Source organism: Xyrauchen texanus, chromosome 5 (assembly GCF_025860055.1).
Source record: "Xyrauchen texanus isolate HMW12.3.18 chromosome 5, RBS_HiC_50CHRs, whole genome shotgun sequence".
In the NCBI taxonomy this organism is placed as follows: Eukaryota; Metazoa; Chordata; class Actinopteri; order Cypriniformes; family Catostomidae; genus Xyrauchen; species Xyrauchen texanus.
Window position 1 is genome coordinate 212,501 of NC_068280.1, and position 24,143 is coordinate 236,643.

The following is a 24,143-nucleotide window of genomic DNA, read 5'->3' on the forward strand; positions in this document are numbered from 1 at the left end:
TTTGCAGTAGCGTTTAGTGTGCTGTGCAGTAGTGTGTAGTGTGCTGTGCAGTAGTGTGTAGTGTGCTGTGCAGTAGCTTTTAGTGTGCTGTGCAGTAGTGTGTAGTGTGCTGTGCAGTATTGTGTAGTGTGCTGTGCAGTAGTATGTAATGTGCTTTGCAGTAGTGTAGTGTGCAGTAGTGTAGGGTGCTGTGCAGTATTGTGTAGTGTGCTGTGCAGTAGTGTGTAGTGTGCTGTGCAGTAGTGTAGTGTGCTGTGCAGTAGTGTGTAGTGTGCTGTGCAGTAGTGTGTAGTGTGCTGTGCAGTAGCTTTTAGTGTGCTGTGCAGTAGTGTGTAGTGTGCTGTGCAGTATTGTGTAGTGTGCTGTGCAGTAGCGTTTAGTGTGCTGTGCAGTAGTGTGTAGTGTGCTGTGCAGTAGTGTGTAGTGTGCTGTGCAGTAGCTTTTAGTGTGCTGTGCAGTAGTGTGTAGTGTGCTGTGCAGTAGTGTGTAGTGTGCTGTGCAGTAGCTTTTAGTGTGCTGTGCAGTAGTGTGTAGTGTGCTGTGCAGTAGTGTGTAGTGTGCTGTGCAGTAGTGTGTAGTGTGCTGTGCAGTAGCTTTTAGTGTGCTGTGCAGTAGTGTGTAGTGTGCTGTGCAGTATTGTGTAGTGTGCTGTGCAGTAGTATGTAATGTGCTTTGCAGTAGTGTAGTGTGCAGTAGTGTAGGGTGCTGTGCAGTAGTGTGTAGTGTGCTGTGCAGTATTGTGTAGTGTGCTGTGCAGTAGTATGTAATGTGCTTTGCAGTAGTGTAGTGTGCAGTAGTGTAGTGTGCTGTGCAGTATTGTGTAGTGTGCTATGCAGTAGTGTGTAGTGTGCTGTGCAGTATTGTGTAGTGTGCTTTGCAGTAGTGTAGTGTGCTGTGCAGTAGCGTTTAGTGTGCTGTGCAGTAGTGTGTAGTGTGCTGTGCAGTACTGTGTAGTGTGCTATGCAGTAGTGTGTAGTGTGCTGTGCAGTATTGTGTAGTGTGCTTTGCAGTAGTGTAGTGTGCTGTGCAGTAGCGTTTAGTGTGCTGTGCAGTAGTGTGTAGTGTGCTGTGCAGTAGTGTGTAGTGTGCTGTGCAGTAGCTTTTAGTGTGCTGTGCAGTAGTGTGTAGTGTGCTGTGCAGTATTGTGTAGTGTGCTGTGCAGTAGTATGTAATGTGCTTTGCAGTAGTGTAGTGTGCAGTAGTGTAGGGTGCTGTGCAGTAGTGTGTAGTGTGCTGTGCAGTATTGTGTAGTGTGCTGTGCAGTAGTATGTAATGTGCTTTGCAGTAGTGTAGTGTGCAGTAGTGTAGTGTGCTGTGCAGTATTGTGTAGTGTGCTATGCAGTAGTGTGTAGTGTGCTGTGCAGTATTGTGTAGTGTGCTTTGCAGTAGTGTAGTGTGCTGTGCAGTAGCGTTTAGTGTGCTGTGCAGTAGCGTGTAGTCTGCTGTGCAGTAGTGTGTAGTCTGCTGTGCAGTAGCGTTTAGTGTGCTGTGCAGTAGTGTAGTGTGCTGTGCAGTAGTGTGTAGTCTGCTGTGCAGTAGCGTTTATTGTGCTGTGCAGTAGTGTAGTGTGCTGTGCAGTAGCGTTTAGTGTGCTGTGCAGTAGTGTAGTGTGCTGTGCAGTAGTGTAGTGTGCTGTGCAGTAGTGTGTAGTCTGCTGTGCAGTAGCGTTTAGTGTGCTGTGCAGTAGTGTAGTGTGCTGTGCAGTAGTGTGTAGTCTGCTGTGCAGTAGCATTTAGTGTGCAGTGCAGTAGTGTAGTGTGCTGTTCAGTAGTGTGTAATGTGCTTTGCAGTAGTGTAGTGTGCTGTGCAGTAGTGTGTAGTGTGCTGTGCAGTAGTGTTTAGTGTGCTGTGCAGTAGCTTTTAGTGTGCTGTGCAGTAGCTTTTAGTGTGCTGTGCAGTAGTGTAGTGTGCTGTGCAGTAGGGTTTAGTGTGCTGTGCAGTAGGGTTTAGTGTTCTGTGCAGTAGTGTGAGTGTGCTTTGCAATTGTGTAATGTGCTGTGCAGTAGTGTTTAGTGTGCTGTGCAGTAGTGTAGCGTGCTGTGCAGTAGTGTAGTGTGCTTTGCTGTAGTGTGTAGTGTAGTGTGTAGTGTGCTTTGCTGTAGTGTGTAGTAGTAGTGTGTAGTGTGCTGTGTAGTAGTGTTTAGTGTGCTGTGCAGTAGTGTGTAGTGTGCTGTGCAGTAGTGTGTAGTGTGCTTTGCAGTAGCATTTAGTGTGCTGTGCAGTAGTGTGTAGTGTGCTGTGCAGTAGTGTTTAGTGTGCTGTGCAGTAGCGTTTAGTGTGCTGTGTAGTAGTAGTGTGCTTTGCTGTAGTGTGTAGTAGTAGTGTGTAGCGTGCTTTGCAGAAGTGTAGCGTGCTGTGCAGTAGTGTAGTGTGCTTTGCTGTAGTGTGTAGTGTAGTGTGTAGTGTGCTTTGCTGTAGTGTGTAGTAGTAGTGTGTAGTGTGCTGTGTAGTAGTGTATTGTGTTGTGCAGTAGTGTAGTGTGCTTTGCTGTAGTGTGTAGTAGTAGTGTGTAGTGTAGTGTGTAGTGTGCTTTGCTGTAGTGTGTAGTAGTAGTGTGTAGTGTGCTGTGTAGTAGTGTAGTGTGCTGTGCAGTAGTGTGTAGTGTGCTTTGCTGTAGTGTGTAGTAGTAGTGTATAGCGTGCTTTGCAGAAGTGTAGCGTGCTGTGCAGTAGTGTAGTGTGCTTTGCTGTAGTGTGTAGTAGTAGTCTGTAGTGTGCTTTGTAGTAGTGTAGTGTGTTTTGCAGTAGTGTAGTGTGCTGTGCAGTAGTGTAGTGTGCTTTGCAGTAGTGTTTAGTGTGCTGTGCAGTAGTGTTTAGTGTGCTGTGCAGTAGTGTGTAGTGTGCTGTGCAGTAGTGTGTAGTGTGCTTTGCAGTAGTGTAGTGTGCTTTGCAGTAGTGTGTAGTGTGCTGTGCAGTAACTTTTAGTGTGCTGTGCAGTAGTGTGTAGTGTGCTGTGCAGTATTGTGTAGTGTGCTGTGCAGTAGTATGTAATGTGCTTTGCAGTAGTGTAGTGTGCAGTAGTGTAGTGTGCTGTGCAGTAGTGTTTAGTGTGCTGTGCAGTAGTGTGTAGTGTGCTGTGCAGTATTGTGTAGTGTGCTGTGCAGTAGTATGTAATGTGCTTTGCAGTAGTGTAGTGTGCTGTGCAGTAGCGTGTAGTCTGCTGTGCAGTAGTGTGTAGTCTGCTGTGCAGTAGCGTTTAGTGTGCTGTGCAGTAGTGTAGTGTGCTGTGCAGTAGTGTGTAGTGTGCTGTGCAGTAGTGTAGTGTGCTGTGCAATATTGTGTAGTGTGCTGTGCAGTAGTGTGTAGTGTGCTGTGCAGTAGTGTAGTGTGCTGTGCAGTAGTGTGTAGTGTGCTGTGCAGTAGCGTTTAGTGTGCTGTGCAGTAGTGTAGTGTGCTGTGCAGTAGTGTGTATTCTGCTGTGCAGTAGCGTTTAGTGTGCTGTGCAGTAGTGTAGTGTGCTGTGCAGTAGCGTTTAGTGTGCTGTGCAGTAGTGTAGCGTGCTGTGCAGTAGTGTGTAGTGTGCTGTGCAGTAGTGTGTAGTGTGCTGTGCAGTAGTGTGTAGTCTGCTGTGCAGTAGCGTTTAGTGTGCTGTGCAGTAGTGTAGTGTGCTGTGCAGTAGTGTGTAGTCTGCTGTGCAGTAGCGTTTAGTGTGCTGTGCAGTAGTGTAGTGTGCTGTTCAGTAGTGTGTAATGTGCTTTGCTGTAGTGTAGTGTGCTGTGCAGTAGTGTGTAGTCTGCTGTGCAGTAGCGTTTAGTGTGCAGTGCAGTAGTGTAGTGTGCTGTTCAGTAGTGTGTAGTGTGCTGTGCAGTAGTGTGTAGTGTGCTGTGCAGTAGTGTGTAGTCTGCTGTGCAGTAGTGTTTAGTGTGCTGTGCAGTAGTGTGTAGTGTGCTGTGCAGTAGTGTTTAGTGTGCTGTGCAGTAGTGTAGTGTGCTGTGCAGTAGGGTTTAGTGTGCTGTGCAGTAGGGTTTAGTGTGCTGTGCAGTAGGGTTTAGTGTGCTGTGCAGTAGTGTGAGTGTGCTTTGCAGTTGTGTAATGTGCTGTGCAGTAGTGTTTAGTGTGCTGTGCAGTAGTGTAGTGTGCTGTGCAGTAATATGTAGTGTGCTGTGCAGTAGTGTTTAGTGTGCTGTGCAGTAGTGTTTAGTGTGCTGTGCAGTAGCGTAGTGTGCTTTACAGTAGTGTAGTGTGCTTTGCAGTAGTGTAGTGTGCTGTGCAGTAGCGATTAGTGTGCTGTGCAGTAGTGTGTAGCTGTTGTGTGTTGTGCAGTAGTGTGTAGTTTACTCTGTAGTAGTGTGCTGTGCATAAGTGTGCTGTGCAGTAATGAGCTCTGCTGTAGTGTACTGTGCAGAAATGTGTAACAGTAGTGTGCTCTGCAGTAGTGTGTAGTGTTACAATGGTGTGTTGCAGTAGTGTGTAATATGCTGTGCAGTTGTGTGCTGTAAGTTGTGTGCTGTGCAATAGTGTGCTTTGCGCTAGTGTGCAGTGTGCTGTGCAGTAGTGTAGTGTGCTTTGCAGTAGTGTAGTGTGCTGTGCAGTAGTGTGCTTTGCAGTAGTGTAGTGTGCTTTGCAGTAGTGTAGTGTGCTGTGCATGTAGTGTGCTTTGCAGTAGTGTAGTGTGCTGTGCAGTAGTGTAGTGTGCTGTGCAGTAGTGTGCTTTGCAGTAGTGTAGTGTGCTGTGCAGTAGTGTGCTTTGCAGTAGTGTAGTGTGCTTTGCAGTAGTGTAGTATGCTGTGCAGTAGTGTGTAGCAGTAGTGTAGTGTGCTGTGCAGTAGTGTGCTTTACAGTAGTGTAGTGTGCTGTGCAGTAGTGTAGTGTGCTGTGAAGTAGTGTGTAGTGTGCTTTGCAGTAGTGTAGTGTGCTGTGCAGTAGCAGTAGTGTGCTTTGCAGTAGTGTAGTGTGCTGTGCAGTAGTGTGCTTTGCAGTAGTGTAGTGTGCTGTGCAGTAGTGTGCTTTGCAGTAGTGTAGTGTGCTTTGCAGTAGTGTAGTATGCTGTGCAGTAGTGTGTAGCACTAGTGTGCTGTGCAGTAGTGTGCTTTGCAGTAGTGTAGTGTGCTTTGCAGTAGTGTAGTATGCTGTGCAGTAGTGTGTAGTGTTACAATGGTGTGTTGCAGTAGTGTGTAATATGCTGTGCAGTTGTGTGCTGTAAGTTGTGTGCTGTGCAATAGTGTGCTTTGCGCTAGTGTGCAGTGTGCTGTGCAGTAGTGTAGTGTGCTTTGCAGTAGTGTAGTGTGCTGTGCAGTAGTGTGCTTTGCAGTAGTGTAGTGTGCTTTGCAGTAGTGTAGTGTGCTGTGCAGTAGTGTGCTTTGCAGTAGTGTAGTGTGCTTTGCAGTAGTGTAGTGTGCTGTGCAGTAGTGTGCTTTGCAGTAGTGTAGTGTGCTGTGCAGTAGTGTAGTGTGTTGTGCAGTAGTGTGCTTTGCAGTAGTGTAGTGTGCTGTGCAGTAGTGTGCTTTGCAGTAGTGTAGTGTGCTTTGCAGTAGTGTAGTATGCTGTGCAGTAGTGTGTAGCAGTAGTGTAGTGTGCTGTGCAGTAGTGTGCTTTACAGTAGTGTAGTGTGCTGTGCAGTAGTGTAGTGTGCTGTGCAGTAGTGTGTAGTGTGCTTTGCAGTAGTGTAGTGTGCTGTGCAGTAGCAGTAGTGTGCTTTGCAGTAGTGTAGTGTGCTGTGCAGTAGTGTGCTTTGCAGTAGTGTAGTGTGCTGTGCAGTAGTGTGCTTTGCAGTAGTGTAGTGTGCTTTGCAGTAGTGTGTAGCACTAGTGTGCTGTGCAGTAGTGTGCTTTGCAGTAGTGTAGTGTGCTTTGCAGTAGTGTAGTATGCTGTGCAGTAGTGTGTAGTAGTAGTGTTTAGTGTGCTGTACAGTTGTGTGTTGTGCAATAGTCTGTAGTGTGCTGTGCAGTAGTGTGTTGCAGTGGTGTGCAGTGTGTTGTGCAGTAGTGTGTAGCAGTAATTTGTAGTGTGCTGTGCAGGAGTGTGCTGGTTTTGTTGTCTGCTAACCAATCTGAGACATCTTGAATTAACACCCTACATCTTAAAACTATTCACTTGCTTCCATCTGTTTATACAGACACACACTCTCATACAGGAAGCTGCTTTTAGTTGCAGCTAGTTTTAAACAGAAGTTTCAAAAATATTTGCAGTTTGTCACCTACGTTCACACCTCAGCTGAATGTGGCGTGTGCGTACATTGTGATTGTAAATATGTGGAAAAAACAACAGTCTACTTGAGGAAAATAGCCTAATAATCATACTAAATATAATAAAAATAAATATAATTAATTAAATTAAGTCACATTTTTGTAGATGTAGTATATCATATAATATAATATATGAAAATATAAAAATGCAGAAAGGTTAATTTGAGGTTTAGGTATTGAAAAAATAAGCTTAGTATAAAAACAATATACTCTATAAAATAACATATTTGTCTGTTTTCACAGGATTGTGCTGCATTTGAGAAGTGCTGCACTAACGTCTGTGGTCTGCTGAGTTGTGTAGCTGCACGCTTTTCTGACGGTTCCTCTGCTGATGGCCAATCAGGTGTAGGTGTGGTGGTGGGAGGTGTGGCCAGCTGTGATGAGTTTCTATGCACCCAGCAGGGGGCGGAGTGTGACGTGTGGGAGGGGCAGCCAGTGTGTAAATGTCACGATCACTGCGAAAGTGAGCCCAGTTTCACGTGCGCCTCGGACGGACTCACGTACTTCAACCGCTGCTACATGGACGCAGAGGCATGCATGCAGGGGATCACACTCACCGTGGTAACCTGCCGGTATTACCTGTCCAGCCTGAATCCCAGCCCCCTGCCGCAGGACACCACCACTCAACCTACACTATCCTTGCCCAACTCCGACCCTTTCCCACCCACCCTCTACTCCAACCCGCAGCACCAGGTAATTTACCCGGGTGGAACGGCAAGCTTTCACTGTGATGTGATCGGCCACCCCAAGCCTGATATCACCTGGGAGAAGCAGTCTGAGGCACACAAAAGAATTGTCATGAGGCCAGACCAGATGTACGGTAACGTTGTCATAACCAATATCGGTCAGCTGGTAGTGTATAACGCGCACATCTCGGACACCGGAATCTACACGTGTATTGCGCGCAATGCTGCGGGAGCATTGAGGGCTGAATACCCACTTTCAGTTGTAAGGCACAATGATGACGATTTCTTTGATGACCCAGAAGCGGGCTTGCCGTTAGGTCGACCATTCTCGCCCGCTGACTGCTTGGCACCGGTGGAGCGTGCAGAGTGTGGCGAAAAGCTTGTTGACTGGTTCTACGATGCGCCACAGGGTTCTTGCCATGCATTCACTCACGGAGGCTGCGACGGTGGCCGCAACCGCTTTGAGACATTCGAGGAGTGCCGCTCAGCGTGTCAGAGCGAGGGTCTGGCTGTGTGCTCGCTGCCTGCTGTACAGGGCCCGTGTAAACACTGGGAGGCACGCTGGGCATACAACGCACTCTCAAAACAGTGTCAGGCATTCATCTACGGTGGCTGCCATGGCAACAAGAACAACTTCCGCACCCATAAAGAATGCGAAGCGAGCTGCCCACATCTCAAGGGCCGTCCTTGTAAAAGCTGCCGGCCGAGGGGAAAAATGGTGTCGAGTCTTTGCCGCAGTGACTTTGCCATCGTGGGACGCCTGACAGAACTGATCGAGGAGCTGGACTCGGGAATTGCACGCTTCCGTCTGGAGCAGGTGTTGCGGGACGAGGAGATGGGCCTGCAGCTCTTCAAAACACAACATCTGGAGGTGACACTGGCACGCATGGACTGGAGCTGCCCGTGTCCCAACATCACTCAGCACCAAGATCTCCCGCTGCTGGTGATGGGTGAGGTGCAGGACGGAATTGCCGTCATTCTGCCTCACAGTTACGTCAGACCCATTTCTGACAGACGACTCAAGAAGATCCATGAGGTTCTGAGCAAGAAAACATGTGAGATGCTTCAGAGATTCCAGGACTGACACTCAAACAGACCACTTTTAATATGTGAAGTTTGAGGACTTAAAAACCAAGGGTAAATATCAATCTGCTGCCTACTTCAATAGTCAGGGCACTGACCAGTGAGTCGGTCATTTCTAGGTCTGTCCCAGTCATTCAAGAGCACTGAAACCTTCTGTGACGAGGAGGGTGGGCTGGGGTGTGACTATGCATGCCCGGCCCCCAATTGGGCTAATCAGCCAAGGAGAGGGATAAGTGCAGCAAATGCGGCAGTTTGGGAGAGAGAGAGCCACATGCAGCTGCCATGTGTGCGTTTGTGTTGTGTGTGTCTTTTTGTTTAAGTTCTTATTAAATTAAATTTTGACTGTTCAGCCGGTTATCACCTCCTACTTTCCCATGCTTAACCTTTGATACATTGGTGATGAAGCCCAGGAAGGAGGAGGGATGCGCTGTGGAGTCCTCTCACTGCCATCCACCCAAAGGAGCAGCGGAGGAGACGCTCCAGTCCGCCAGGGGAGGAGTGAACGAGGACCAGGCGACAGCATGTCTGGGAAAATGTTGAGAAGGTTTTTTCTCTCTCTCTCCCGAACTGCCGCATTCGCTGCATTTATCCCGCTCCTTGACTGATTAGCCCGATAAGGGGCCGGGCGTGCATAGTCACGGCACCGCCCCATCCTCCACCTCGTCACACTTTCACTCTATAAAAATTCCAAGAATGCACCATTATAACATGGTTATAACATTGCTCACTATCTTACCTTACTGGAAATTATGTCATGTCTTCTGAAGTTTCTCAAGAGGAGCAAAATAGTACATTTATAGAGTCAAAGCCGTTTTTTCTCTTAAAGAGGTTAAGTTTGTAATATTTTTCATCCATAGTTGGAAGATTAAAAATACACTCCTTTGTATTTCTATTTATTCGTCTGTATTGTTTTTTTTCTTCGTAATAGCACTGTATGTTTTAATATCTTCAATGAAAATGACACAATAGTGTATTTAATAAAATCTTGTAATTGTGTCGCAATGAATGATGAACACCCTTTTTGAGTGCCCAAATTCTTGTTTACAATATACTGATTCACAACTTAGTGAGATGAGATGCACCCCAGGACACCTGAAGACTGATTGTGTGATTGTGTGAGTGTGTGAGAGAGTGTGTGTGTGTGTGTGTGTGTGAGAGTGTGTGTGTGTGTGTGTGTGTGTGTGTGTGAGAGAGTGTGTGTGTGTGTGTGTGAGAGAAAGTGTGCGTGTGTGTGCGTGCGTGTGTGTGTGTGTGTGTGTGTGTGTGTGTGTGTGTGTGTGTGTGAGAGAAAGTGTGTGTGTGTGTGTGCGTGCGTGTGTGTGCGTGTGTGTGTGTGTGTGTGTGTGTGTGTGTGTGTGTGGGTGGGTGTGTGTGTGAGAATTACACCCTTCCTGTGATGCGTAATGAGCTTTCACACAGATACTGAAGATCATGTGTGTGTCTAATGTAATGAGTGTTAAACTTTATTAGAAACTTCACAACTTGTCTAACTGTAAGAACACACACTGCTGTTATAAACACACACATATGCACATATTCAGAGATGATGTAGATTTAAAGCAAATGTCTTAAAATGTCCTCACACCTCAGTTTTCGTTTCTGTAAGGACATTTTTAATGATGTGGTTCTCACAGTTATAGCAACACACACATACACACACACACACACACACACACACACACACACCCTGGGAGGGTGAGAGGTACAGAGGAAATTAAGAAACACACAGGAAGACGTTTAACAGAGACAGACGGAGAGGTCACAGCAGCATGAAGAGCATGCAACTTTATATACTGTTCATATGGGGTAAGAAATATTAATTATTCTATATATATATATATCTCACACACATGTGCTGTGTGTGCGTGCGTGTGTGTGTGTGTGTGAGCGTGTATTTATCACTTTGTGGGGACCAAATGTCCCCATAAGGATAGTAAAACTCGACATTTTTGACCTTGTGGGGACATTTTGTTGGTCCCCATGAGGAAAACAGCTTATAAATCATACTAAATTATGTTTTTTGAAAATGTAAAAATGCAGAAAGTTTTCTGTGAGGGTTAGGTTTAGGGGTAGGGTTAGGTTTAGGGGATAGAATATAAAGTTTGTACAGTATAAAAACCATTATGTCTATGGAAAGTCCCCATAAAACATGGAAACACAACATGTGTGTGTGTGTGTGTGTGTGTGTGTGTGTGTGTGTATTCAGCTGTGGTTTTTATCATATTTATCACTTAGAAATACTAAATCTGACAAAACCTTCATTTGGGGACGTCTTGAATTGAAAAGTAAACTGTGTTTTATTTGACTTGTATTGTTTTGCATTAGGGGTTGAGTTACTCTAGTAATTATTCCAGTGTATGCTAATGTACATGAGCTATAGTAAATATATGTGTGTGTGCTTGGAACTGGGTGTGGTGTGCGGTCAATATGTTGACATCAGTTTATATGCACATGCATTGAATCTAAAAACCCTAAACTTATAGAAAACAAACATGTTTACACCAGCGAATATCTGAGAGAATCTGCTGAACAGTTTTTCTGCTAAAGTGAGATGAAGACTGATGGAGGAATATGCTTGAGCTTCAACAGTCACTCGTCAAATCATGAAGAACAGGAAGAGAAAATGAACATGAAAGTCTCACTCATGTCTCCTGATGTCTCAACCGTTTCTCTCTCTCTGTAGTGTGTGTGTCAGCAGCTTTTAATCTGGACACTGAACATGCGCTCTGGTTTAACGGCACTCGTGAAGATTTCTTCGGCTACAGCGTTCATCAGTATGAATCTGAAACCAGGAAACAGTGAGTATTTAAGTATTTATATCCACTCATAAAGATATCAAAGAATACATAAAGGACCCACATGCACACATCCATTTTATTATAGTTTTGAAAATGTCTCTAGTTTTCTACATAATCTCCATCTGCCATCAAAGATTTCGATAAAAGTTGAACTTTTTATTTAACCAAGCATCATTAAGGGGATTTGTTCAAGTGTCAGTATCAGACAACCCAAAATGGAGAAACCCGATGTATAAGAGCTATGACATCAGCAGACGGGGAAATATCAGTCCATTTCATGCTTTTAAGAGTCCTCCGTAAACAATCAGTCAATGGAGCCAAGAGCCGAAATGGCCACATTTCACCCACACTGAGCATCGCCAAAAGACACGCACATGGGATTTGATATAAATTGCAAAATGGCAACGCTTTGAGTCGTCCCAAGTGTGATTCAAACTTCTCAAACTCCAGTAAGATGCAGTAACACAGTTCAGGTCAGGCTTTATTTTCTGCCTTCTGCAAAACATAAACTCATAATACCTTAAAATCTCACTAACATAAACAATAAATAACTTCTGCGTGAACATGTCAACGCTGCCCTGTCGTGTCACGCTCTCTCTGGCGTGTTTGGCTGCTTCTTAAGGTCACTGCAAGAAGAAACAGCTGTTAGAAATGACAACAGTTTGACGAGCCAAGCCACTCCCTCTCTCCCGCGAACAGACACATAGCCACGCCACCATCCCTTCAGGTACCCTTTCGATCTCCAGTCCAGAGCTCAATCCACGGCACTACGCTGCCTCAAGTCTCACAGTTGCCCAAAGGAACGTACAAAGCTGAAAGTAAGCAAAGAAAAGCACAGATGAGAAAATGATGCTTTTGCATCGGCCATATTGTTATAAACATATAAACTCCATTTGATTGGTTTCGCCAGCATGGTTTAAAGTGTTGCTACCTACAATCCGCTCGGGTACCTAACCCTAAGTGTTGCAACAATGGAGTCTCATCTCCTGTCAATATAATTGTTCTGCTATCTCAAAGTACCACCTTGGACGACCCCTTATCATTTTTGTGCAGCTTTATCTGAAGATTATCCAGAGCTAATGTTGTTCAAGATTGGACACATTTTGTAAGAGGAGTAGCAGAAAAAACATTTTTGATAAGATTTGAAATAGAGAAGTAATATTGTTCACCCTGCCAAACGAAGTATCACTGGATTCTGCCTGACCAAAGGACAGACTTTAGGCCCAATAATTAAACGTTTCTGAGGTAATAAAAGCACATATATCCAATTTCACTTTGACCACAAGGTGGCACTCTCCCAAAAATGCTCAGTTACCCTCACAGCATTTTGTCAATGGTGCCAACCACGTTTTTTAGAACAAATGGCTCAAACGTTGTGCACAAAATAGGATATTACACGGTAGGTGGTACTGTCACCAAACTTGGTAGTTAGCTTCAGATTATGGTCCTAAAGAAGTGTACCAAGTTGGGTTGCCATTCTTTATTTTGCAATGGTGCAATTTCTAAACCGTGGAAAAAATCTCAATTTTGTTCAGTCATTCCTGTGTGACTCAGTCTAAAGACTTTCTGGACCATTTTTGGTGAAGATTGGACAAAGTGTTGGAAGAGTAGTAAAGAAATGATAAATGTCACAATTGAAGATGGCCGCAGCTGTGGGTGGAGTATACATGTAAGGGTCCCTTACAATCTCCATGAGGACAGGAATTTGGTTTCCCCGCAAAACGATTCAAAAGTAAGTGCAAAAGAAAAGTGAAAATTTGAACTGAACTGATGGTGGCGCTATAGAATTTGGCATACTTTGTCAGGGGGCTATTGATGCCCACCTCAGTCAATGTACCAACTTTCATCTTTTTCCTGTGTACAGTTCATAGGACTTCTATAGACTCCGTCAGGGTTAGATCAGCAGCAGATCAATGCAAATACAACATCTACCATCCTTGACACGCAAAAATTATTATCTGAATTTGACCTACTCGTGATTCTGTTAATATACATTAGTTGTTTTTTAATCTTTGGTTCTGTTGTTTTGCAGAATTATTGTTGGAGCTCCATTACAAAGAAACTCAACTGGGGGAATTTACACGTGCAGCACAGATCTGCTGAATTGCACCATACTGCACCAGCCAGGTACACACACACACATACACACACATATACATGCTCGCACACACACACACACACACACACACATGCACACACACACACATACACACAAACATACACACACACACACACACACTCACTCTCACACACATACACGCACACATACACACGAGCACAAACACACACATACACGCACACACACAAATAAACGCGCGCACACACACTCACTCGTACACACACACACACACACACACATATAAGCACACGCACACACACACACACACACACACACACACACACACACATATACATGCGTACACATACACGCGCATACATACACATGTGCACAAACACACATATACACGCGCGCACACACTCACTCACACACACACACACATATATACACACACGCATATATACACACACGCATATATACACACACACACATATACACACACGCATATATACACACACACACACACTTATACACACAATCACATATACACACACACATATACACACGCATATATACACACACACACACACATATATATATACACACACACACACACACACACACATATACACACATGCATATATACACACACACACATAAACACACACACATATACACACACGCATATATACACACACATACACACACACGCATATATACACACACACACACATATACACACACGCATATAAACACACACATACACACACACGCATATATACACACACATACACACACATATATACACACACGCATATATACACACACACATACACACACACGCATATATACACACATACACACACACACATATACACACACACATACACACACACATATACACACGCATATATACACACATACACACACACACACATATACACACACACACATACACACACACGCATATATACACACACACACACATATATACACACGCATATACACACACATACACACACGCATATATACACACACATTCACACACATACACACACACACGCTATATATACACACATGCATATATACACACACATACACACACACACATATATACACACACACACACACACTTGTCACTCATGTGTTTGTTGATGTTTGTTTGACAGACTCTGAGAGCTTCAGGTCGTTTGGGTTGTCAGTTGCCGTGTCGTCTTCTGCCACTGCTTCGGTCACTGTGAGTTCAGCACTTCAACAGTCTTTAAAACAAACCAAGAAATACAAATCATATATCATCAGCATACTTTTAAAACTGGTGTACTGTAAATGAAACATGGAAAATATATCTGAGTATTACAGTTTTAATGGTGACATTATAAGGGTGCCTACACACTAGCGGAAGCTCTGACGGAGCGAAAGGTACCACAGAGGGAAGAGGCGTCACAGATAGAGACGGCTATTTCAAATATATCTTTTTGACAATATACCAGTAAACATTGATTTCTTTGAGGCTCTCTGTCCTGTTTTACTAGTTTAACTGTTCACTCATCTGCCTACAATGACCATATGCAGACAAAACAAACTCACCAACCCACCTGTGTCTGTTATTTCTGATTCTGCTGAGCTCTGTCAATCATTTCTTCACTTCTTTCAAAATAAAATGAATTCACTTTACAAACGTTTCCCTACTATCGTATCTCCTGATGCACCACAGGATTTCCTCACTGACCTCATGATTGGCACATTTTCTTACTTTTCCTGAGTTAATCAAGGAATCTAATTCTACTTCCTGTCAGTTAAGCCCGTCCCACACATCTCCCTCCTCAACAGACTTCTTAGGACTGGTATTGTCCCTCTAGAACTAAAAACTGCAGCTGTCACCCCAGAGTTGAAAAAAGCCCGGCCTAGACCCTTCTGACCGTCCTATTTCAAATTTTGCCTGTCAGCTACAATCTATCTGGCCTCACACAATGTCTTTGAGTGTTTTCTGCACTCATTAGAGTTATTAATGATCTTCTAATGGCCGCAGACTCTAGATCTTCTACATTGGACACTATCTCACACAGCATACTCATTTCTCGCCTCTCTGCTACTGGACTATCCTGGTTCAATTGTAATCTCTCGGACCGTCAACACTCCTCTATAGCTCCTGTTTCTCAAGGCGTCCCGCAGGGTTCAGTTCTTGGTCCACTGCTCTTCATCACTTATGTGCTTCCCCTGGGTCACATCATCATCCAGCTTTATATGAGTTCCAACCCACAAGCTCCTTATCTGCATGTGTCAATGACATCAATACCTGGATTAGCAATCATTCTCTCAAACTTAACACTGACAAAACTGATGTACTTTTAGTTGGTTCCTCATCTTCCATCTCGCCACTCTGATCAGTCTGTTGCTATTGATGGTGTCCTGGTCAGACCAGTATTTTAGATTCTTCACTCTCCTCCCTCACATTTCTTCTCTCACAACTGCTTTCTTTCACCTCTGTAACATTGCCAGACTACGCCCCGTTCTGAAAGTAAAAGATGCAGAGACTCTTGTTCTCACTTTCATGCCTTCAGACTCGACAACAGTAACGCCCACTTTTCTGGTCTGCCCCTCAAACAATCAATAATCTGCAAAACGTTGAGAATCCTGCAGCTGGTGTTCTCGCTTATTCCAAGAAATCATCTCCCATCACCTCCATTTTACATAAACTGCACTGACTTCCAGTCTATAATTACTCCTCTCTACATTAAAAGCTCTACATTTTCTTTCCCCTCTTTACATCACAGATCTTATCTCGCTCAATCAGGTCTTCTGACTCATTCCGTGTTATAAGCGAAAATCACTGGGCGGCAGGACTCCATCACACATCATTTCCAAACAGCTCTCTGTGCCCGATGTCATTCTGACGCTTAATTGATCTGCTCGTCTGTTTTTATTTTATTTGCTTGCTACTTGTTAAGCGACCTTGAGTTGTAGAAAGGTGTTATATAATATAAACGTGTCATTATTATTATTATCTGCACAATGCTGTCTTTATATCTTCACAGAGAATGATAACAGAGGACAGGGAAGGAATGCACTTTTCAGTTTCTCCGCCATGTTTAGTTGATTTCACAACGTTTGTTGGAAAGACGAAGCTACAGTTTTACCTGTTTGTCCTTCCGATGCACCGTCCCCTTTGAAATCAATGCATCTGGAACATTCTCTGACGCAGCGTTTACTCTAGTGTGTACGCACCCTAATTGTTAAAGCAGACAGTACTGTGATAAATCAAGAGCCTCTGCAAACTCTTCCCTTAAACTAATCAAATATCTCATGTTCATAATAAAGCATTTACAGCTTTGATGTCTTCCTTTCAGATAGTTTGTGATTTGATTTACTGATTCTGTTGTGTGTGTTTGTCAGAGTTGCAGTCCATACCTTCCTCATGAATGTGATGGGAACTCGTATCTCAACGGCATCTGTTATCAGTTCAGCAGCAGCTTACAGGACGCCTCCAACTTTACTGCAGCTTTACAAGGTTAGAAACGCCATCAGTGTTTCAGATGATGAGTGGATTTCTGAGAGTTTCACATGAACTAACGCTGAGGTTGTAAACATGACTGTAGGGAGTGCTGAAGAGTCAAACACGCGTGTATTAGAGCTTATTCACAGGAGCGCCATGTTTGATTGTTGCTGTGAATGAAAACAAGGCTGTGACTCTTCAATGGCGTGTACAGTATAAATCACATCTCATTTTCCACAACTCCTGGTTTTTGGAGGTTTTTCTTGTCAAGATTTTCTTTCTTTCAGTGTTTTGTCTAGAACAATCTGAAACACTTAAAAAACTTTAGCTGCATCTGAATATTCATACTACCCTTCTGTGCATTATGCCGTAAACAGTGTGCCGATGGAGTACACAGATATCACAGTATTCATGTAAGACAGAAATATCCGGATGACCTACTATTCCAGCTAGAGTTTGAAGTGCGGATCGACTGGACACTTTCCGATCCCATAATCCCTGGGTATCCAAGGAGACGTCTTGTTCTTTGGGTTTAAAAACGGCAGTGAACCGCGAGTCGGACAGCTTTTCCCAACCGTACGTGCTACATAGAAAGTTGTTTCTGTGCTTTAATAGTGCTTGTTTAACAAAACCAGTGCTGATTATTTTCAGGGTCATATACTGGGGTCACAGGTCAATTACTCATGAAGTATGTGTGCAGTCTGTTCATACGACTCACATTACCTAAAGAATATTACTGGTCGAGAAGTGCGTTCTTCATTAAATACAGTACTGTGACAGAACGTGATTTTGGGACTCACAGCTGATCAACCGTCCAACCGTTGTCATTCCTATCAAAAATTAAAGATGGCGCTAATGTCATTAAGGCACATTATCTCTTTATGTTCATTAACTAGTGAATTAAATGTTTTAATTTCATGCTTCTACAATGTGAATGTTTTCAAATATGGGTTCGTTTGTTAGTTAATTTTGCGCTGATATTTTAATCAAATATTTTGAAGCGTCTGCCAATAAGTGCCCTTATTACTGGGACAGTCCCCCAGAGCAACGTAAGGCCTTTGCTCAAGGACACAATGGTGGTGCTGGTGGAGATCGAACCCGCAACATTCTGTTTGCCAGTTCTGTGCTTGTGCCCACTATGCCACCACTCCATATTGTTATAGATGTTCAATGAAGAGTGTTTGATTAATACATCAAAAGAAATTGATTTCTTCTGTGTTTTGTGCTTTTCTGCAGAATGTTCGAAGAGAGAAGTTAATCTGGTGTTTCTGTTCGACGGATCTAACAGTATGAAATCAGAAGAGTTTGACTCGAACAAAAAATTCATTACAGATATTATGAAAAAACTGTCAAACTCCTCCATAAAGGTAAAGTAATCCATACTGTTTTGTGTTAGATTCATGAATGTGTAATGTTCCAGTGGCCAACTGTGTTTTTGTGGGATCAGTTCGCCGCTGTCCAGTTTTCTACAGCAAGGAGAACTGTTTTTGACTTCAACGACTATCAGAATGGCTCGGCTGAAGAGAAACTCAACAAAGAGAAACAAATGAGCACCCTCACCAACACACACAATGCAATCGACTTTGTTTTGTGAGTGAACCCTTCATGATTATGAATGTATGAACTGTCAGAGCACTTCTAAAAGAGTTGATGTGTTTTCAGGAGCGAGAACAGAGAATTATAAATGAACATCTGCACGTTATTCAGGCCTGTTAAACACACTGTCGCTGAAGTAAAACTTCTAGAAGTCAAATACAACGTAAATGTGTTGCTGCATAACTTCATCTGCTGTTGATGTCTTGAGACGTTCAGACTGGATCTATGACTCAAAACAAAGAGTCAGTGAGTTAAAGATTCATTTCTTCACCAGGATAAATCTCTTTAATAATGTGTCCTCTGGAGCGAACCTCAATGCTGCAAAAGCTCTGGTGATCATCACAGATGGAGACCCCACTGATAGAGACACTAAATCTATCCTCAAAAAGTGCGATGACCAAAACATCCTGCGCTATATAATTGGGGTGAGTTTGTTTGGATGTTCACAATCAGTGAAATCATTGGCAGCTTTCATTCATTCATTCAGCTGACCCTTTCATCAAACGTCTCTTACAAATGAACAACATTTCATCGTAGCACTGCAGTAACATGACAAGTGAGTTCCAGAATTGCTCAGCTGGACTGTGATACAACAGAAAGAGAACGGAGAGACAGAAAGACCTTTGAAGATGTTTTGCACAAGCTGATATGTTGATGTCTTGTGTTTGTCAGGTGGGGAATCTGGATCTAAATAAACTGACTTCACTTGCTTCAGAACCAAAACAGAACAACACATTCTACATTCAAGATTACGGTGGACTCAAGGGGCTTCTCGACAACCTGCAAAACAAGATCTACAACATTGAAGGTAAAGAGAACTGAGTGAGAGGGTTTAAATGAAATCACCTAACGAAGATTGTAAAAGTGGTTCTGGTGTCTCAGGTTCCCAGGAAGCTGCTGGTAGTAGTCGACAGAAGGAACTGTCTCAAAGTGGATTCAGTGTTGTTTACCACAAGGTAAGAGATAGCTTGAGCATTTATAAAATATGAGATTAGCTTTAATTTCTGATGTATTGCTGCTGTGCTGCTGTGTTTGTGTCAGGACTCTGTGATCGTAGGTGCGGTTGGATCTAATGACTGGCGTGGATCTCTGTATGAAGTGACGGGATCGGGATCTGGATTCACAGAGATCGAGATTACAGATCCAGGGCTCAATAATGACTCATACATGGGTATGTTTATTCAAGTTTCTCTGTATGTGCTATGAGTTTATCAAGAGCTTTTTAAATGATGGGGATCTCGTTCAGGTTACTCTGCTGTGATTGGACGAAGAGGAAACGTCACTCTGCTGTTCTCCGGCGCTCCGCGGGCTGAACACAAGGGTCAAGTGACCCTCTTCATTAAGAGTGAAAACATATGGAGAGTGACGAGGAACATGACAGGAGAACAAGTCAGTTCTGTTGAAGAAACATCTCTCAAACACACACACACACACATAATACAATATATACATACAGTAAAACCTTTAAATGATATAAAACATACATTACAGTATATACAATACCTCAAAACGTATCTGGACACTTTCTCAAGCTTCTCATCATACAGTGGTTCAACTACAGTTAAGATACTCTTTCAACCCACACATCATGTATTTTATTTAAGTTGTGCATTTTGAGGGTTATTTTATTTAGACATTTAGGGCATTTTCACACTTGGTCCGTTTCAGGGGTCTGATCGCGATTTGTGGGAATTTTATGTAAACATTCAAAATGTCAGAATTCTAGTATGCAGTATTCTAGTATGCAGTATTCTGATTTATATACAGTATTCTAGTATGCAGTATTCTGATTTATATGCAGTATTCTAGTATGCAGTATTCTAGTATACAGTATTCTGATTTATATGCAGTATTCTAGTATGCAGTATTCTAGTATAAAGTATTCTGATATATACAGTATTCTAGTATGCAGTATTCTAGTATAAAGTATTCTGATATATACAGTATTCTAGTATGCAGTATTCTAGTATAAAGTATTCTGATATATACAGTATTCTAGTATGCAGTATTCTGATTTATATGCAGTATTCTAGTATAAAGTATTCTGATTTATATGCAGTATTCTAGTATAAAGTATTCTGATTTATATGTAGTATTCTAGTATGCAGTATTCTAGTATAAAGTATTCTGATTTATATGCAGTATTCTAGTATAAAGTATTCTGATATATACAGTATTCTAGTATGCAGTATTCTAGTATAAAGTATTCTGATATATACAGTATTCTAGTATGCAGTATTCTAGTATAAAGTATTCTGATATATACAGTATTCTAGTATGCAGTATTCTAGTATAAAGTATTCTGATTTATATGCAGTATTCTAGTATGCAGTATTCTAGTATACAGTATTCTGATTTATATACAGTATTCTAGTATGCAGTATTCTGATTTATATGCAGTATTCTAGTATAAAGTATTCTGATTTATATGCAGTATTCTAGTATGCAGTATTCTAGTATACAGTATTCTGATTTATATACAGTATTCTAGTAAGCAGTATTCTGATTTATATGCAGTATTCTAGTAAGCAGTATTCTAGTATAAAGTATTCTGATTTATATGCAGTATTCTAGTATGCAGTATTCTAGTATGCAGTATTCTGATTTATATGCAGTATTCTAGTATAAAGTATTCTGATTTATATGCAGTATTCTAGTATGCAGTATTCTAGTATGCAGTATTCTGATTTATATGCAGTATTCTAGTATAAAGTATTCTGATTTATATGCAGTATTCTAGTATGCAGTATTCTAGTATGCAGTATTCTGATTTATATGCAGTATTCTAGTATACAGTATTCTGATTTATATGCAGTATTCTAGTATAAAGTATTCTGATTTATATGCAGTATTCTAGTATAAAGTATTCTGATTTATATGCAGTATTCTAGTATGCAGTATTCTAGTATGCAGTATTCTGATTTATATGCAGTATTCTAGTATACAGTATTCTGATTTATATGCAGTATTCTAGTATGCAGTATTCTAGTATACAGTATTCTGATTTATATGCAGTATTCTAGTATAAAGTATTCTGATTTATATGCAGTATTCTAGTATGCAGTATTCTAGTATACAGTATTCTGATTTATATGCAGTATTCTAGTATACAGTATTCTGATTTATATGCAGTATTCTAGTATAAAGTATTCTGATTTATATGCAGTATTCTAGTATAAAGTATTCTGATTTATATGCAGTATTCTAGTATGCAGTATTCTAGTATGCAGTATTCTGATTTATATGCAGTATTCTAGTATAAAGTATTCTGATTTATATGCAGTATTCTAGTATGCAGTATTCTAGTATGCAGTATTCTGATTTATATGCAGTATTCTAGTATGCAGTATTCTAGTATAAAGTATTCTGATTTATATGCAGTATTCTAGTATAAAGTATTCTGATTTATATGCAGTATTCTAGTATGCAGTATTCTAGTATACAGTATTCTGATTTATATGCAGTATTCTAGTATAAAGTATTCTGATTTATATACAGTATTCTAGTATGCAGTATTCTAGTATGCAGTATTCTGATTTATATGCAGTATTCTAGTATACAGTATTCTGATTTATATGCAGTATTCTAGTATAAAGTATTCTGATTTATATGCAGTATTCTAGTATAAAGTATTCTGATTTATATGCAGTATTCTAGTATGCAGTATTCTAGTATGCAGTATTCTGATTTATATGCAGTATTCTAGTATACAGTATTCTGATTTATATAGCAGTATTCTGATTTATATGCAGTATTCTAGTATAAAGTATTCTGATTTATATGCAGTATTCTAGTATGCAGTATTCTAGTATAAAGTATTCTGATTTATATGCAGTATTCTAGTATAAAGTATTCTGATATATACAGTATTCTAGTATGCAGTATTCTAGTATAAAGTATTCTGATATATACAGTATTCTAGTATGCAGTATTCTAGTATAAAGTATTCTGATATATACAGTATTCTTGTATGCAGTATTCTGATTTATATGCAGTATTCTAGTATGCAGTATTCTAGTATGCAGTATTCTAGTATGCAGTATTCTGATTTATATGCAGTATTCTAGTATGCAGTATTCTGATATATACAGTATTCTAGTATGCAGTATTCTAGTATAAAGTATTCTGATTTATATGCAGTATTCTAGTATAAAGTATTCTGATTTATATGCAGTATTCTAGTATGCAGTATTCTAGTATACAGTATTCTGATTTATATGCAGTATTCTAGTATAAAGTATTCTGATATATACAGTATTCTAGTATGCAGTATTCTAGTATAAAGTATTCTGATATATACAGTATTCTAGTATGCAGTATTCTGATTTATATGCAGTATTCTAGTATGCAGTATTCTAGTATACAGTATTCTGATTTATATACAGTATTCTAGTATGCAGTATTCTAGTATAAAGTATTCTGATTTATATGCAGTATTCTAGTATGCAGTATTCTAGTATAAAGTATTCTGATTTATATGCAGTATTCTAGTATGCAGTATTCTAGTATACAGTATTCTGATTTATATGCAGTATTCTAGTATGCAGTATTCTAGTATAAAGTATTCTGATTTATATGCAGTATTCTAGTATAAAGTATTCTGATTTATATGCAGTATTCTAGTATGCAGTATTCTAGTATACAGTATTCTGATTTATATGCAGTATTCTAGTATGCAGTATTCTAGTATACAGTATTCTGATTTATATGCAGTATTCTAGTATGCAGTATTCTAGTATAAAGTATTCTGATTTATATGCAGTATTCTAGTATGCAGTATTCTGATTTATATGCAGTATTCTAGTATGCAGTATTCTGATTTATATGCAGTATTCTAGTATAAAGTATTCTGATTTATATGCAGTATTCTAGTATGCAGTATTCTGATATATACAGTATTCTAGTATGCAGTATTCTAGTATAAAGTATTCTGATTTATATGCAGTATTCTAGTATAAAGTATTCTGATTTATATGCAGTATTCTAGTATGCAGTATTCTGATTTATATGCAGTATTCTAGTATACAGTATTCTGATTTATATGCAGTATTCTAGTATAAAGTATTCTGATTTATATACAGTATTCTAGTATGCAGTATTCTGATTTATATGCAGTATTCTAGTATGCAGTATTCTAGTATAAAGTATTCTGATTTATATGCAGTATTCTAGTATGCAGTATTCTGATTTATATGCAGTATTCTAGTATGCAGTATTCTGATTTATATGCAGTATTCTAGTATGCAGTATTCTAGTATAAAGTATTCTGATTTATATGCAGTATTCTAGTATGCAGTATTCTAGTATACAGTATTCTGATTTATATGCAGTATTCTAGTATGCAGTATTCTAGTATGCAGTATTCTGATTTATATGCAGTATTCTAGTATGCAGTATTCTAGTATAAAGTATTCTGATTTATATGCAGTATTCTAGTATGCAGTATTCTAGTATACAGTATTCTGATTTATATGCAGTATTCTAGTATAGTATTCTGATATATCTGATTTAGTATGCAGTATTCTAGTATAAAGTATTCTGATTTATATGCAGTATTCTAGTATGCAGTATTCTAGTATACAGTATTCTGATTTATATGCAGTATTCTAGTATGCAGTATTCTGATTTATATGCAGTATTCTAGTATGCAGTATTCTAGTATAAAGTATTCTGATTTATATGCAGTATTCTAGTATGCAGTATTCTAGTATACAGTATTCTGATTTATATGCAGTATTCTAGTATACAGTATTCTGTATACAGTATTCTATATGCAGTATTCTAGTATACAGTATTCTGATTTATATGCAGTATTCTAGTATAAAGTATTCTGATTTATATACAGTATTCTAGTATGCAGTATTCTGATTTATATGCAGTATTCTAGTATGCAGTATTCTGATTTATATGCAGTATTCTAGTATGCAGTATTCTAGTATACAGTATTCTGATTTATATGCAGTATTCTAGTATGCAGTATTCTAGTATAAAGTATTCTGATTTATATGCAGTATTCTAGTATAAAGTATTCTGATTTATATGCAGTATTCTAGTATGCAGTATTCTGATTTATATGCAGTATTCTAGTATGCAGTATTCTAGTATAAAGTATTCTGATTTATATACAGTATTCTAGTATGCAGTATTCTAGTATAAAGTATTCTGATTTATATGCAGTATTCTAGTATGCAGTATTCTAGTATACAGTATTCTGATTTATATGCAGTATTCTAGTATAAAGTAT

At 40.5% G+C, this 24,143-nt stretch overlaps 2 protein-coding genes across 3 annotated transcripts in view; both read left to right on the forward strand.

Annotated features, from left to right (window-relative positions):
* wfikkn1 (WAP, follistatin/kazal, immunoglobulin, kunitz and netrin domain containing 1) overlaps positions 1-7,954 on the forward strand; it is a 9,300-nt gene extending 1,346 nt beyond the window's left edge. The window contains exon 2 of the mRNA XM_052127049.1: positions 6,428-7,954. Within this exon, the coding sequence (XP_051983009.1) occupies positions 6,428-7,954 (1,527 nt within the window). The remainder of the gene's footprint in view (positions 1-6,427) is intronic.
* A 1,729-nt stretch (positions 7,955-9,683) lies between these two features.
* Positions 9,684-24,143, forward strand: part of zmp:0000001082 (integrin alpha-D) — a 58,404-nt gene continuing 43,944 nt past the window's right edge. For both annotated transcript variants that reach the window (XM_052126517.1, XM_052126518.1), the window contains exons 1-12: positions 9,684-9,759; positions 10,637-10,751; positions 12,784-12,878; positions 13,980-14,047; positions 16,204-16,318; positions 17,540-17,670; positions 17,751-17,893; positions 18,174-18,324; positions 18,572-18,707; positions 18,782-18,855; positions 18,941-19,070; positions 19,146-19,288. In XM_052126517.1, the coding sequence (XP_051982477.1) occupies positions 9,723-9,759; positions 10,637-10,751; positions 12,784-12,878; positions 13,980-14,047; positions 16,204-16,318; positions 17,540-17,670; positions 17,751-17,893; positions 18,174-18,324; positions 18,572-18,707; positions 18,782-18,855; positions 18,941-19,070; positions 19,146-19,288 (1,338 nt within the window). In that variant the 5' untranslated portion in view covers positions 9,684-9,722. The remainder of the gene's footprint in view (positions 9,760-10,636; positions 10,752-12,783; positions 12,879-13,979; positions 14,048-16,203; positions 16,319-17,539; positions 17,671-17,750; positions 17,894-18,173; positions 18,325-18,571; positions 18,708-18,781; positions 18,856-18,940; positions 19,071-19,145; positions 19,289-24,143) is intronic.